The 16,832-nt window shown below is 37.7% G+C and overlaps 1 protein-coding gene and 1 long non-coding RNA gene across 2 annotated transcripts; one reads left to right on the top strand and one right to left on the bottom strand.

Moving 5' to 3' along the window:
• Window positions 1–1,293: 1,293 nt before the first annotated feature.
• On the top strand, window positions 1,294–3,883 carry LOC122086070. The gene is made up of 2 exons (XR_006142323.1): window positions 1,294–1,650; window positions 1,902–3,883. It is a non-coding gene; the product is annotated as an uncharacterized LOC122086070 (long non-coding RNA).
• Window positions 3,884–3,926: 43 nt separating this feature from the next.
• LOC122086069 lies at window positions 3,927–9,351 on the bottom strand. The gene is made up of 2 exons (XM_042654765.1): window positions 9,179–9,351; window positions 3,927–8,629 (listed from the first exon to the last, which is right to left on the bottom strand). Exon 2 carries the CDS (start codon window positions 7,668–7,670, stop codon window positions 7,011–7,013), a length of 660 nt encoding a protein of 219 aa, XP_042510699.1. The 5' UTR covers window positions 7,671–8,629; window positions 9,179–9,351; the 3' UTR covers window positions 3,927–7,010.
• Window positions 9,352–16,832: the final 7,481 nt, after the last annotated feature.

Here is a 16,832-nt window from a genome sequence, read left to right as displayed (position 1 = left end):
CCCCTTAGCTAGATCTAGGCTTGGCCCTCTTTGACGTACTATCTCTAAAATCCAACATTAGCCCTGAGTGAGGGCTAGGCTGACCCTAATTGCCATTGCTCATATCTTGATGGCTCAACAAGAATGCTGATTTGACGAGAGAAAGATAAACAAATAAAAAGTTCTGATCCAATATTGAATCAAATCCTATTGAAGGTGGAGATTATATATATTAGTTTCACTCTGTCGCAGCAAATATCATGTGTTACTAATGACGCTTTCTCATAACACATGCACAGCAAGTATTTATATGATAATCAATAATTAAAAAAAAAAAAGGAAAAAAATAAATAAATAAACAAAAAAAATTAATTATTTGAAAAAAGTTAAGAACACACGATGGCAACTAGAACAAGAAAAATCATGAAGAAGAACAAAAACAAGGTCGGGTTCAGACCAGTCAACCTTGAGGCCTTAATCTTAGCTTGGCCCAACCCTTTCCTGAACAAAGGCTTGAAATTCCCATCTCTAACTGTCACTGTAGAATCTTAGCTCAAGTTTTATTTGAACTCACACTGATAAGACCAAACTTGCACCCCTGAAAATGACTCTAAAAACCTGCAACCTTTCATGGCAATAGAAGCTTGGAAGGAATTTTTTTTTTTTTAAATAGCAAAGGAGATTCTGTTTTTAAAATGCATTCGTTCCATGACTCTAGTAACGGTTTTTTTTTTTCCCAACTACTATAATTCCCAACAAAAAATTTCCAATGACGGCCTTATTCCAATGGTTTTATGCTCCTTTTCAACAGTTTTCTTAGGACTCAACCAACCTCGTGAAGGGAATCATTTTAGCAATTTGTCCGTCGGATGATCCATATTCCATCCCATGATTCAGCTTTTCACCATTGATCAAGAAATCACAAGAGATCACAAAAGGCCAGTGGGCCCACCATCTTCAATTTCCCCGTGTCCTGGGCCAGGATTGGACCTATTGACTACTTTTCCTGAAACATTTATTTATTTTCATATAATAAATATAAATTATCTGATTTTACGTGTCAAATGTCCAGGCAAACTCGGGATAAAAATCCTCTGTTTTTTTCATTCCTGTTTTTCTTGTGTTTTGTTACTTGCAGAAGACGACACGTGGATAACTTCAAGTGAACGGTTGAAGCTCTACCAAAACCGGGTTGAGGAAAGTGGACCGGTCTGTGTGAAGAATCAAACAAGGGTGGTTCAAATTTGAATTAAAACATTCAGAAACAGCCCTCTCTCCCTCTCGCACGACACTCTCACCTCTCTCACAGTCTCTCACACCTCTCTCTGCTAGATGAAGGAGAAGCTCTGCTAGGTGCTTCATCAAAGCTCGGTGAAGGTCGCTCTCAGTAAGTAGAAGCTCCTACCCTAACTCGCTCTCGGTCGCTCTCACAAAGGGGTCTACCTCTCTCTCTCTCTCTCTCTCTCTCTCTCTCTCTCGCGAGCGCGAGCGCGAGCGCGCGCGAAGGAGAAGCGACTCTCTCTCTCTCTGCTCACGAAGCTGTAGCTGATACTCTCGATTTTATCTGTGTTACCCATTCTCGCGCCGAAGTTCTGAGATAGCGCGTTGTCACCTGGTTAGGGTTTGAATCGAAGCCATTCTCTATTAGAGTTTGAGTCAAATCGTTGGCAGGTAAACCCTAAACGATTATGCCTTGTTAGGGTTAGGGTTTTTATTTTTCTCTATAATATTTTTGGTATATTGGGTGATTATATTGGTGATTCTGGTTTGATCTTGTTACTATAATATACTAACAATCTTATTTGTTTCTGTGATTTTTTTCCCAGTAATAATGTACTTGAGATTAATTATATGAATGGGCCAGAGATAATAGACACTTAACTTATTAATGTACTTTATCACTTCTATTATGTTTTCTACAGCAATCTTTACCTCTGGACTAACATCCTAAACAGCCCTCTCAATAGTGGCATATATGTCTCTTCTTAAAGGAGGGTGTAGGATTTGATGGCTACACCTTGACAAGCATCACAAAAGGCCTGTTCAGAACCAGGAGACTTGTATCTGGGCTTGCAGCTTCATGGTTGCATGATGGACACAGGGTTTGTTTCTGAAACACCAGTCATCAATGCACTAATAACCATGTACTAGTGTGAACAATGAATGGTGTCTGCCACCCAGATTTTTGGGACAGCTCTTGCACCCAACATTATCTCTTGGACCTCCATACTAGCCGGCTTCCTGCAAAATGGGCAGAATGAAGAAGCAGTTGGGTTTTATAAAAGAATGCTGAAAGTAGGAATGAATGCTCTTTTAGATATGTATCAGTGCAGAATGCTCTTTTATATCAAAACACAAGAAGAAATCAACCATGTCATGTATTTTGCATCATTTGCAAGCAAATTTTGAACATTATGAACATTGATGTGAGGGTTTTTAGGTAAGATTTTGATATATTTTTTAGTTTACAAATGCAACTCAGTTCTTTGTTAGCTTTGACTTGATTGTTGGTTCCCTACCCTACACCCAAACTGTTTGTGTTTTTGTTTCAAACAGCCGGATTTGCCATGTCCAGCACCCCAAACATAGATTTGTTTCCTAGGAACTCAGAACACTGTTTGGGATGCCTCAAATTTCTCAACAGCCACCATTAACACATTCAGGCAACAAACAAGAGAAAGGATTGGAAGAGCATGATAAAGAGTTTGAGGATCATTCCCTCTCACGTGCTGATATCGCTCTCTCTTGGTTGCCTCGAATCAGAGAGAGATTTCGAACATCAACGAAGCCCCCTTCTGGTTCTCACGCACATACTGGTTCGATCACCCTGAGGTATGAAACCTAAAACTTACTTTCCTCTTCTCTTCTCTCTTCACTAACCCTAAGTCTTTTCTTCTCCACTCTCTAATCAGAAGCTTCTTACATGCTCTCCCTCTTCATCGGTTGAAACCATTTTCATTAGTCTCTAATTTCATCAGGTATCCTGAAAGTATTCATTATGCTGAACAGATGTGGTACTTCAAATAGTGAGCAAAATTCTGGAGACTCTTGTGATGGAGTCCCTCTTAAGACTACTGGTTAAAGAGCACAGAATGAAATTACTTGAGATTCCACCCACACAGCCTATCTTTTGGAGTCTTGAATTGAATTTTATGAAAATATAAGGCATTTTATTTGGATAGTGTCAACTTCCATCAGTTCAAGGATTAGTAGTTAACAATTTGAGATGTTTAATATGAAATGCTGGATTGGAGTTCTATTACACAAGGGAATTCTTGTGCTAAAAATTCTATCTATGTGCTAGTAAATGCATTTAGGATTCTATTTTTTAATTGATTTTTAGCCTCTAATGTACTAACAATTTTTTTTTTGTAAGTTAGGAGTCTTTAGCTCAAAATGGTAGAGCACCTGGGATAATGCCCAAGTTATGGTGATTCGAATCCACCAAGACTCAGAACAAAATACCAAAAGTTTTACTTATTATATCTTGTGTTTTTTTTTTTTTTTTTTTAAATGATTGGTGGTGTTGTTCTGTTCTTGTAATAATCACAACTTAGCTGATCTTCATGTGACTTGACTCAGTGATTATGACTGAAATGTAGATGATATTCATAAAATTCTCTGTAAGTCTTGAATGGGCTAGTATTTTATGTAGCCATTAGGAGTTTAGGACCCTAAAACATTTGCAGGTGTTGTCTTAGATTTGGTTTTTTGTTCCCACCATCTCATTAGAACAGTATTGTAGTAGTTTGAAGTAGTATCAGTTTCCAGGACCCAACCTTCTCGAAAGCTGCAGACACAGAAAATGATTGATCTCCATTATCATCTGGAAAAGGTTGGCTTGCTGCGATGAATGCATGCATAGAAGTTGAAGTAATTAATCCTTGAATGGATGCTTGCATCACTGAATCATTGTGTACATTCTGATGCATTTTGAGCACTTTGATTGTTGGGATAATCTAATCATTCACCCTCTTTTTTTTTTATCCTGGAAAAAAAAAATCCATTTTCAGTAGTCTCTAATTTCATAAGGTATCCTGAAAGTATTCGTTATGCTGAATAGATATGGTACTTCAAATCACTATATGCAATAAAACTTTGGATGCAATCGGTTCTGAATTTCCTCATTTACATGTGATCTCTGAATTCTGATTTCAGTCCACTATTTCGATCGTTTACTTTCTACTTTATATTACTGATTATTCAACTGTTAAGAGCATTAATTGATCACTGGTTTCAGCCCCCATTTTGTCCATAGATTCCAAAGTTGTTGAAGTCATACAAGATGATGGATTCTAAAGTTGTTGAACTCATACAAGTTATTTTGTTTAGAGTCTTGGTGGATTCGAACCACCATAACCTGGGCATTACCCCAGGTGCCCTACCATTTTGAGCTAAAGACTCTTTATTTGCACAAATAATTGGTTAGTAACTGTGAGATAAGATCATGAACTAGCAACCCAACAGTAACAAGTTCAACAACTTCTACCTATTATGAAAACCCAGCTTCAATTAATGAAATTTCCTAACAAACAAACAGAGGGGCTGGCAAGGGAGCTTCTCCATGATAAAAATTTAAGATGGAATCTTAAACAAAAAAAAAATAAAAAAATAAAAAAATTGACTAGGGAAGCAAAGACTATGTCGACATGTATTCTCGGTAAAAATATAGGAATGTTCATTTCCTCCTAGTAGAAAGTTGTTGTCCTCATAATTGTAATAACCTTGTAAGCAACTCTACGAGTTACAGAAACTAGCAAAAGGTCTTTACAAATTACATTAGTATATATCTTCTGAATCAAAGATGAGATGGTTAATAAGACTTGAAAAAGATTTCAATGGCAATCAACCTTCATTCCCAGTAGAATCTACCTTACAATCTCAACATTATCCATCCATATACTCAATCTTTGGAACCCTTTTACTAAAGCTGCAACCCTCTTATGATGACTCTGGTTTTCGAAACCATTTCATTGATCTCTTATAACCACTACTCAAAGACAGCCAAATTGTGAATCAAAGAAACAAATCACATAAACTAGCAAGACCGGTATAACTATCAGCATAACCATCACATATCATATTGGATGTATCACATCAAATAAGACCTGGAAATCAAAGAGCAACATGTCAGCAAGTTTTACTCAGATCCATCAATTCCTATTATGCGGGTCATGCCACCCCACTTCACATAATGGCATGCCCTGCGGGAGGTGGTACAGATACAGGATAACAACCCATGCCGCCATCCAATTGAGGTTCCTCTGCTACACGAAAAAAAAAAGGTAATTAACAAGGAAAGCCAGAGTAGTTCATACCTTAGGGTCATCGATCCAGTATGTGTGCCAGATCAGTTGCAGGGGCTTCGTTGATGTTCGAAATCACTCAGTAATTCGAGATAACCAATGAAGAGGGAGAGCGTGTAAGAAGCTTTTGGTTAGAGAGTGGAGAAGAAAATATTTAGGGTTTAACAGAGAGTGAAGAGAGAAGAGAAGAGGAAAGTAAGTTTTAGGTTTCATACCTTAGGGTGATCGAATCAGTATGTGCGCGAGAACCAGCAGGGGGCTTCGTTGATGTTCGAAATCTCTCTCTAATTCGACGCAACCGAGAGAGCGATATCAGTGAAAGGAGAGAGAGAACAGAGATTGAAGAAGTCAAGAAGGGTTGCAGGGGGCTTCGTTGATGTTCGAACACGCTCACTATTTCAAGAATAGCCGAGATGAGATCAGTTGCAAGTATCCTTTAAACCGAGAGACATCGTGTAAGAGGGAATGAGAGAGAAAACAGAGGGTGAAGAAGAAGAAGAAGAAGAAGAGAGGAGTTAACGGATTTTTAGGGTTTCAAAATTCAAAATAATGCCTCGTACGGGTTGGATTGGGTCATACCTATCTTGGTCTGGTTCACTTACCTCAACCCGGTTTTGGTACAGCTTCAACCAAGCAAGCATCTGGACCGTTCACTTGAAGCTATCCACATGTCGTCTTCTGCAGGTAGCAAAACAAAGAAAAACAGAGATTAAGAAAAACAGAGGATTTTTATCCGGGTTGGAGAGGTTCATTTAAAAATAAAAAAGAATGAAGATACATATGCTTAGACCTTAAAAGAATCATATGCACATAATCAAATCCAGTGAAAAAAACATAAATCCAATAGTTACAGGCGAGTACAAAGATATTTTTAGTTTACATGAAAAGAGAGCAATCTAAAATGCAGTAGTAGTTAATGCTGGTCCCAATTTGATGCTTTTGAGAAGGGTAACTGCCACCAGTTCATGGACAAAATCAAAACATGGAAGGCTAATGTCATTAGAAGCCAAGTAACCCTGATAAGCACAACCAGTGAAAACTCAACCTTGTTGTATCCAACTTCAACTCTCAAATGGTGTGAGAACCCAGAGGTATGATACATTCTGGTCAGAGCAACAGTGCATTTTCTGTAATTCATGTGCTTCAAAACTTGAGAAAATATATCTACATCAATAAAGTACTGGATGAACTTGATCATAAAGCTTGATGTACAGTGCTACCTTAAGTAACTGATTGCACAGACCATTATAATCAATCAAATATCTTATTCATGTTACTTTACAAATTTTACCATTTATAAGAAGTTATTGGCAGAATCACACTTGTTCCGCTTGTTGTCCAACATTCCACATCAAGACCCTGTGTGTCCATGACTCCATGATAACAATTACCCGTAGAACAATGTCGCAAAAAACAACTCAAGGGTTGCAGTTTTTGGCTACTTGAGATCCCTTGTCATTCACAAGGACATCAAAAATCATGAAACAGTTCGTATATCAGCAACATTAAACACATTATCACTAGCTATGTGGTTGATCACCCCATTATGGCAGTCTCCATCCACAATACTATCTTCAACCCCACATCTAAACAATGAAGCATTGGTACTAGGTAGCTTCCCATTCATGTCTTGGCTCCCATTTATCTTCTTTGCTACATCCTCTGAAGTGAAATTAACTAGATGGGGAGGTCAGGATGGGTTTTGAATTGACACACATCATGTTATCAGGATGTTTTTTCTGGAATATTGTTATGAACACCAGTTTCACTGGCTTCTACGTCAATGCAGGCCTTCTGATCAATAGATGTTGATCTAGACGGGGAAGCTAGCACTGATTCTACATGCACCTTCACTATACTGTTGTTTCCCTCTGCAAAACCACCACAAAGACTATTATTACTCACCAATGAGGTAATCACATTAACAGCACAAGATTCACCTGCTATACCACCTTGAACCACACAAAATGCTAATGTATTATTACGAGAGGATGGGCTCAAACTTGTCCCACAGTTCCCATTTTTCAAATCACTTACTCCCTTCTCTGAGAAGCTATCGACTGTCACTTGTTGCAACACAACACGCATAGATTGCTGTTTGACATCCATGGTGTTACCAGTATCCATTGGTTCAGCAAAATTGCTACAATTACCATTGTCACTACTTGTGCACTGATCAAACAGCCCTGTTGTTGAAAGGGGAGTCTCTGTTAGTGGATCAACATCCACCAAGCTGCCAGCAATGATTACCCCAACATCATTATTGCCAAAACCATTGGAACATGCCTTGTCATGAGATTCATGACAACCTTCAACCAAGATATCATCTTGAATACTATTTTCATTTGTATAGATATTACTGATAGAAGAAAGATCCACAGTCATCCCTCACCCCCAATCATTCAAATCTCTACTTCCATTCTCCATGAAGCCAGTATCAGATGCAACACCACTAACGGGCAATGTCGTTGATGGGGACGTACAGCTGGGTAATGGATCAATATCCATTTTGCTGACCACATTCATTTGCTCTGCAATCTTGGTAGGGGAACCTGCTTCACTTGCTACCTTAATTACCAACCACCTCGGTACCCAAATCACCAGCAACAGCACTGCAAGCCTCATTCCCTACTTCACTTGCTACCTTATCGGCTTCTGCACTACGCCAGAAGCAGCGCTTGAGAAGGTTAGCCAAATATGCCCCAACAGCAACAGATATTTGTATCCAATACATAAGAGTTTGTGACATTACCCACAAATCAACCACTGCAGATAATCAATAGGTAGGCCACCTCTTAAATGGACCATATCACAAAAGATGCCCCACTGTCAGGATGGTGGAAAACCTCTAAGCAAGAGAAAAATGTTGGACCACTGAAAAGAATATGATTGAAAATTGAGAAAAAGATAATGAACTTCAAATAGTGGATTTTCTGATCAGTATATCTGGAGGCTTATGGTCCATCCAGGAGGTTGCTGTCTAATTGAATTGCCTGGATTAAGATTTGGCAGGAAACTTTGAAGGTTAGGGAGAGGGCAAAAAAGTGATATGATTAATAGGGAAGAACTAATTTCCATTTGGTAATGAAAAGGTCTAACCTATTCTCGGAAACCAGATTGCCCTGAAGTTATCCAAGAGAATTGAGCAGTCAATAAAATCTTCCATGAAACCCTCAAACAAATCCATATTGCCATCTCCTTTACAGATGCTATAAACTGCCTGCCCAAGCCATCTTGATATCTCAGAACGTATCTCTATCTCCAAACATTTCTTTAACAGGTTTTTATGCCATGCATGGTGGACCCACCAAAAGCAGATCAATACAGAGTACTGAAACACTTCCCTGGTAACATGCAGATAAGAAAGAGCCCAAGTCAAGATATATCAATTACCAGGTAAAGATGACTCATCTAGAGAGCAAAGAAGACCTGACAAACCCGGATCAAGTAATAACAACATGGTCTAGTCTATGCTATGCCATCGACATGCTTAATTACACGATATGGATTGGACATACACCCAGGATCCCTAGGAATCTGAACCTTTCACTACCATTAAATTATCAATAACACCAACAGTGTTGATCAGGATCTTAATAACCCAATTATTTGTAGACCGTGAACAAGGAACGACACTGAATCCGTAGCCAAATTTGAAAAGATCCCAAAACTTGGATAATTTATGGAGTATGGAAACTGTGACTCTTTACTATGCAGTTCTGGATACTATGTTCTGGCTAGAAACATCTTGACTCATAGATCATAAGTATCATATAACTGAAGTGATTTTTCGCCAGAACAAGAACTGGAGCATGTTTAGGAGCCTCATGCTTTTTGCAGAAAATACCAAAGAATGATCCAGAGACTAGATGATGAAATGCTAAGTAGCTGACCTGATGGTAAGAATGTCAGTGAAAGGATCATCCACTATGAGCCCAGCCAATCTCCATGTAGGATCTTTTGAACGGACTCTATTATAGAGAGCCCCGTTCCACTTATCTTGAGCATCCACACAACCAAATCTTGGTGTTACTATCCAGGCAATAGGGATGGCCTTGTTGTTGGAGTCAAAGATGAGGAGACTGTGAATGGGATACTGGACAAAGGCCACCAAAAAAAAAATCACTGTTAGCTTCAAAAGCTCCTTGAAACCTTCACTGACTTGATGAATGAGTGAATGACAACAAATAGATGAAAAATATATAAAAACCCAAGCAGACCTTCAATTTGTTTGTTCCAAACCTTGAATCAGATGCAACGAGGCTGGCTTATAAGGCATTTCTGGAGGCCTTCTCCTCCTTGCTTCAACATAAAATCTGGTGGGCTTTCTTTATTTGACGATTCACCCCCAAGAAAAACATTGACTCTAGCATATGGAATGAGAGCAACTCTATTTATTTTGTCACGCCAACCTTCAACCTCAGTCCACAAAAGATCATCAGCAGAAAACTCCAAGGATGGAGGTCTTTGTACTGGGAGAGAAAAAAGCTCATCCCATCTCGCCATCTGCAATCAATCAACAGAAATATTATGTGATCAACAATTGAAATATTGTCTCTGTTGTGATGACATAATCCTTGTGTTGCCAGTAAACAAAGAACAGGCAGATATATATTTCCCATCCAGGCAGGCATCTAAGAGGTATCAAACTCAAAAACTTAAACTTTAGCTAGCAAATACAGTGGACAAATATTCTATGTCTTGTAAGAAAGAACATGAACCAGCTAATATAAATGGTGAATTACAGCCATAATATATTCAAGGCATAACATTTCTGGGCTGGTATCGTTGTACCAGCTATTCAAATGATAAATGTGTATCTTTCTTAAGCCATCTCAGAAGAAAAGTCCAATGAAATTGTCAGCCTTGAAGTATAAACATGAGAATGGTAAATGAAACTGATGCAAAACTAAAAAGTTGAGTAGTGTATGCCTTCGTGAAGGAAAAAGCTAAGTACAAAAGATTTTGATACGATTCAAGTATATATATATATATATTAGTCATCCAACCAAAAACGATAGTGATCAACACACCATGACATTGGAAACCTATACCCATGAAAAGACCATAAGACTGCAATCTTGATATTCATATCAAATTTCAGAGCTAGAGGCTACTCATTCTCTTTAGTAAGAAAACTTCAAGATACAAACATTCAGGTACCTTATTACATCAGAAATGAAAAGAAATTTTAAAATCAACAATATATTATCAAATAGAGATTAAAAGAAAAGAAGGTGCTCTATTTACATAATAATAAATGAGTCCAAATTAGAGAAAATGGAATAAACCCAACCAAAATAAAGTATCATATTCCAGTTGGTAACTATCGAAATGTTAAAACCCAGTTCGGCAACAAAAGAATTTGAAAGAGGGTTGTTTTAGAAATAATATTATTCCTGCGAAGTTAGAAGTAAGAATCACAAATAGATTAACAAGAAGAAAAAGAAGATACTCCTGTTCGTGAAGAGCTAAAACTGTAAATGGAGAAAGGACAGAAAGAAGAACAAGAGTTTGAGTACGTTTGTTTCTGTGGGTGTATGTTACTGCTTGCAAGAACGAGAGGAAGGGGGATTCTTTTTATGTATAACATTAGAGAGAACGTATGGTTGAAATTAATAAGGGGAATTTCCTATCACTCCCCCAACACTTGGTTTATATTTACAAAAACTTTCCTGTTTTTTACCTTTTTTCTGATACTCCCTTGATTTTGAATTTTTACATCCATTTTTTCCCTGCTCTTTTTAAAAACCGAGATTACCCCCTTTTCAGCTGTAACCTATTAATCAAATTTCAAATTAACTAGTTAATCAAATGATTTGATGAAGCTCCCGCCTCCCGCGGAAAAAAATCGTCTGCAATTCCGATCTCGTACAATTCTGTGAAATACCACTTTCAAGGGGTGACACGTGTATTGATACCAATGCAATGGTCCAGATCTGATTTAAATGCCTCTTCACTGATTTAATGTTTTATTAGTTGTACCAGATCTGAACCATTGTATTGGTATCAATACACGTGTCACTGTGTGAAGGTGGTATTGCACGGAATTGTACAAGATCGGAATTGTAGACGATTTCAACCCGCCTCCCGCTGTTGAACATATTCTCAAGGTCAACATGGGAATCTATTCTGAAAATGGTTTTAGAACTCACAAGGCAAAGTTCATTGGATTTGTTTAGGTAGATGGAAAATTGTTCCATTCCCCGAAAATTTTCTGTCGAGATGTTTTGTTCCCAGTCGACATAATCGGAGACGTAGTAACAGACATTGGCTTGTAAGATTGAGAATACAATACGCCTTCCACTTGTGTTCCTTCGGGTCTCAACCTGTTCCTGGGCGGTTGTAGCTTCCCACCCCCTCCCCCCCCTCTACTGCATCAGAATTCGAAGCATTTCCACTAAGGCATGTATTAGTGACTTTAAAAGCACCCATTTCGTTTCCGTCATAGAACCGAACCCTCAATAAAACCCAGGTCTTGCTAGAATGGATTTATGGGCATAGTATACCTTGGTGAGGTTCCAAATCTTGAGCTGGGTTTTCCATCAAAGAGTGGGTTCTCCAAGAGGCAATGTCTAGTGGGAAGCGCATAGTGTGGGCATCTGAGAATGGTTCCATTGGGTAGTACCAGCTTCTTTAGAAGATCCAAGTTATGGCGTCCAACTTTGTTCCTGAAATACACAGAGCCTCCGCAGATCACTCTAGATCCGAAAGTATCCCAGTTTAATTGAATGAGTTGGCCCTGCCATAGACTGTTGTAACTGCAATGGATCATGAAGGACAGCTTGAAACCAGCAAACCCCATTGATCTCCGTTGGGATTTTCAAACAGAATTGTTTCTTACACATAAGACCAACAATAATTGATTAAAAAGAGGAAGTTGGGAACGCAAGCATGAATGAAGAAGAGTGGAAGTACTTAAAAATTTTTTCCCATGGAATCTGATCAGTGGCCAAGTAGAAGAAATGCCTGCACTGCTCCATGCTCGCAATCAATCCGCTAACTCCATAGTTATTCTTCAAGGCGAAGCGTGTGTTGTGACTTGGGCCTCGGAGCTTCTAAAAAATTCCCACCTTATTAATCAAAGATGAATAACTTCGAAGGTAAAGGTCTGGCCATTGGGTTAGTTGCAGACGATGGGGATGTGGCGGTGGTGTGCACGCAGGAGGAGGAGGAGGAGGAGGAGGAGGAGAAGATGATGATGATGTGTGGGTCCCATTTCCTATACCACACTTGGTTTAAAGTAATTTTCTTTTATTAAAAAAAAAAATTAATAAATTACAAGTGAAAAAGAAAGATAGACTAGATATTTAAAAAGAGGTAGAGAGAAAAATATATAAAAGTCCAAAATTAGGGAGTAATAGAAAAAAAAATAAAATAAAATAAAAAATAGAGGAATTTTTATAAATATAGGCCAAGTGTAGAGGAGTGAAAGAAAATTTCTCAAATAATAAATGATATCCAAATTCACCTTAGAACAATTAATGAATTTCAAATGATAGTCACTATAGCACTGGCTCTTTCACCAAACTAGCACACCAGAAGGCTTCTTCCCTAGCCGTAAGATGCTTCAAATCCTTCCATTGAACCCAAAATGAACTAGATTCTTCTTCTTTGTGGCCTTGATTGAGAACCCACTGCTTCCCTGAAAGATAGACTTAGTTGAAAGCATGTGAAGCTCAGACAAGCTAGGGTATAAAGTTTAAGGGTTGTAGTGTTTTTGAAGCGAAAGGTGAAGAAGAAGATGACATGAACAATACTAGTTTGTGTGTGAGAGAGAGAGAGAGAGAGAGAGAGAGAGAGAGAGAGAGAGAGAGAGAGAGAGAGAGAGAGAGAGTTGGCAAGCAACCTTTGCCTCAGAAAGCGTGTGGTTCTGAGTTCTATTCATCTTATTTCCTTGAGGCCACTCACATGGGGTGTTTAGTACTCTTCATTGCTTTTAATGAGAGTTGGATGATTCACATTCAATCCTTGTATGATCCAATCCATAAAATTGTAGAGTCAGTAATCAGTATAGACCCATGGGACTAATCAGGCCAAAGGCTTGGATACTTATCGTTAATTGAAAAAAAAAATAAAAAAAAACAAAAGAAAGAAAGAAAGAGAGATGGGAGCAAAGATGAGAAGACGAAGGTTTAAGGTTTATGGAGACAGGGGTGAGATAGCATTGAAAGTTGAACGGAACCTTTGTGAGGGAATTTTGTCCGCTCGCTTGTGGAGCAAGAGAAGGTAGTTACTTGCAAGTTGTGGCCCAAATAGCTTTTACAAATTTATCAATAGACCCTCAAGTTTTTTATAATTCACATATCTCTCTCCTTTTGCTAATAAGCTTTGAGAGCAGATTGTGACAACGTATGATGGGGATCAGAGGGTGGATAACGAACGACTAACGGATCGCGGGAAATAGGAGTGTCAAAACCTTAGTCCGAGCCGGTTTAACCGGATCAAAATAACCCAAACAAAATTGAACCGGAATACATTGGATTGCCTTTGGATTGAATTATTCTGAAACTGAACAAATACCGGACTTCACTGAAACCGATCAAATCCAAACCCAACATGAAAAATCAAAACCAAACCGTTACCAATCTGAAAATCATAAAAAATTTTTTTTTTTTTTCTTCATAATTACATGATAAACCAAGATCCAGTCACACACCCCATGGATGGTCCACATCCGTCCCCATGTTGGGAATAAAAAATAGTAAATCAAACCTAAATTAGAATAAGAGAAATCAATAAGAAACTTAAATCAAATTAGATCGTAAATGAATCTTCCCTTATTATTTTGAGTTCGGATTCATCTATTCTCAAATCAAAATGAAAAAGCCAAATCAAATTGATTGACACCCTCAATAAGAAATGTCACATTACCAAGATGATGATGAGGTAATCAAATATTCTAGTTACACAAATATTTACCACTAAAGTATTAGCATTATCAGAAACAATTAATGAGAAGGCTGCCATTTTTTATTTTATTTTCACTAGAAGTAAAAAATATCAAGAGAGTCAAATGAAAAAATAGAAGAAATTTTGGAAGAAGTAAGATCAGAAGATGCAAAAATTCCCGACACAATGAGTCCGAATACCTCAATGGTTCCCTGCCCTAATTTTATTGTTATTAGATGATGATTGGAGATTGCTGGAATGAGAAAGCACTATTCAATTTCATCCCATCTAACTTATGAATGAAGCTCTAAATATTCCTAATACCATCCAAATTGATACTTGGTGGGGCACTGTTTCAAAAAATGGTTGTTTCTCCAGTCGTTGTGCTACTAAATTTATCTCTAAAACACATCTTCCTCAACAGGTTAGCAATGCTGTAAATAATTTTACATCCCTACCCCCTCAATGGTGGACGTTTTTGTGGAAATTACATATCGTTCCTAAATTTAAAATATTTTTTTGGCATATATTGCTTGATGGAATTCCTGTTAGAAATATCATAGGAAAGGAGTTGAATATTGATTCCTTCTGTGTTTTTTGTGGTAAGGAACCATAATCTATATTCCACATTTTATTTCTATGTGAGTTTGCTGACAGGATTTGGGTTGGTAGTCCACTTGGACTACGACCTAAAAACATATAGGTATCATCTCTCATTGAGTTGGTCAAATATTTTTTCTTCCATGCTAATTTTTCGAACTTGCAGCGAGTCTAATTTTTTAGTATTGTGCCTATAATTGCTTATTTCTTATGGTGGCACATAAATAATATCATTGCAAAAAAAAAAAAAAAAAAAAAAATGATCCCAACCTTGTGTGAATTATTCAAAATATTAACTATTGGATTTCTGATTTGAATTTGTTTCAATGAACTAACTCGAATGATGTTATGTCCTCCCTACCAAATGATGCAGAAGTCATTATAGGAAGACAATTGCCCCTTCATTTTTTTCCATATCACATCTTAGTTTGCATTGGTCTTATTAACTTTTTGGAAACAAAATCTTGTTGGATATGTGATATATTATCTCAAAGAAGATTTTTCAAGCAATCAGAATGGGAACTACTAGGGGTGTCAAAAAAGCCCGATCAACCCGAATCAGCCCTAACCCACCTTGAGCCCGAACATGGCTTGGGCTGAGATTTCAGCCCATAGGGTGGGTTAGGGTTGAGATTTTCCGGCCCGAGGCAAATGTTGATTATTAAGATAAATCCTACAAACTATTTGGAGATTATTATAATATATGATTATAATATAAATCCTACAAACTATTTGTTAAGTATATAATCATATAAATATGCTAATAATTATTAATGGCTATTCATAGAAAAAAGGTCTTTCGTTTTTCACAATCTACACATATACGAAAACTTTGGTCTTTAGCCTCTGCAATGCATCAAGATTAAGCAACAAAGTAACCGATAATATTGGATTTGACTGGATTGAGTTAAACTCAACCCAACAAGGGTTCATCAGGATTGGGTTGGGTTGGCTAAACCCAACAAGGTTGGGCCTGGGCTGAGATATCTCAGCCTTACCTTGGATGGGGCTGGGCTAAGCTTGGGTTGAATTAAGAGACCTTAGGGTTGGGCTGGGTTTCTGCCCATTGACACCCCTAGGAACTACAACATCAGAATAAATGGAAGAAATGAAAGCTTTAGCTGTTTTGCATTAATTAAGGTTGACGACTACAAAGGATTGAACTATCATTGAAGTTTGGGTTTCTATAAAGAGCTTACTTGAACTTATTCCAAAACCTTCAAACAACACCTGGCCTCTCCTTAATTTTGGAATTTTTTGGAAATATATGCTAGACAACTTCCCTTCCTTGTACTTAGTTGTAATATCATGTTCCACCTAGTTAATTTAAAAAAATATCACTCCCCTCCCCCTAATCTAAAATATTCTATCAACCGTCCCTTTCCGTGAGAAAGAGCTATTAATTTATATCATCATCCGTATATTATACTTCATAATACCCAAATTACACTTTTATGATGTGGAATATCATATTTAACTCTTTTGACAATGCATTCAGAGCTCTTAAGTGATGGCATCATCCTTGTAATAAGTTTTGATGCATGGACTATTATTGACAAAGCATCATTCTTGCAAATCTGGGCCTTTTCTTGGCGGTTTGCAGTGCTCAGTGGAGCACTTGCTTGAGGGTTGGTCACTTGATCAACTCCTCTAAAGTGCATCGGTGTTTGATTTGCATCAATTTATTTGCTTTCTAATAAGTGTGGTCTTGGGCCCCTATTGACTCCTCCCTCAATGTGTACTTGTCCCCTATATGGGTCCTATATAATGAAGCCCTACTTAGCCAATGTTTCTTTTGGACACATTTGATAGGAATGATTAAATCTTCCGCCAAGTGGAACGCTATTGCTACCATTGCTTAATACCAAAGATATTCATGTTTCACTATTTAAGTTGTGTAATATCAATTACTCCTTTATTATATTGAAATCGAAATTCAATAAGATTCATCAAGTTTTTTCACAATTGGTGAGTTATGGACCATTCCATAGCGGAACTGGTTTGCAATTCATGGACAGGTATATTTTTTCACGTCCTCAATTATTCTTTATTTGT

Source organism: Macadamia integrifolia, chromosome 8, assembly GCF_013358625.1.
Source record: "Macadamia integrifolia cultivar HAES 741 chromosome 8, SCU_Mint_v3, whole genome shotgun sequence".
NCBI classification, from domain to species: Eukaryota; Viridiplantae; Streptophyta; class Magnoliopsida; order Proteales; family Proteaceae; genus Macadamia; species Macadamia integrifolia.
Note: the sequence above shows the minus strand (reverse complement) of the source record. Positions and strands in the feature narration are given on the sequence as shown.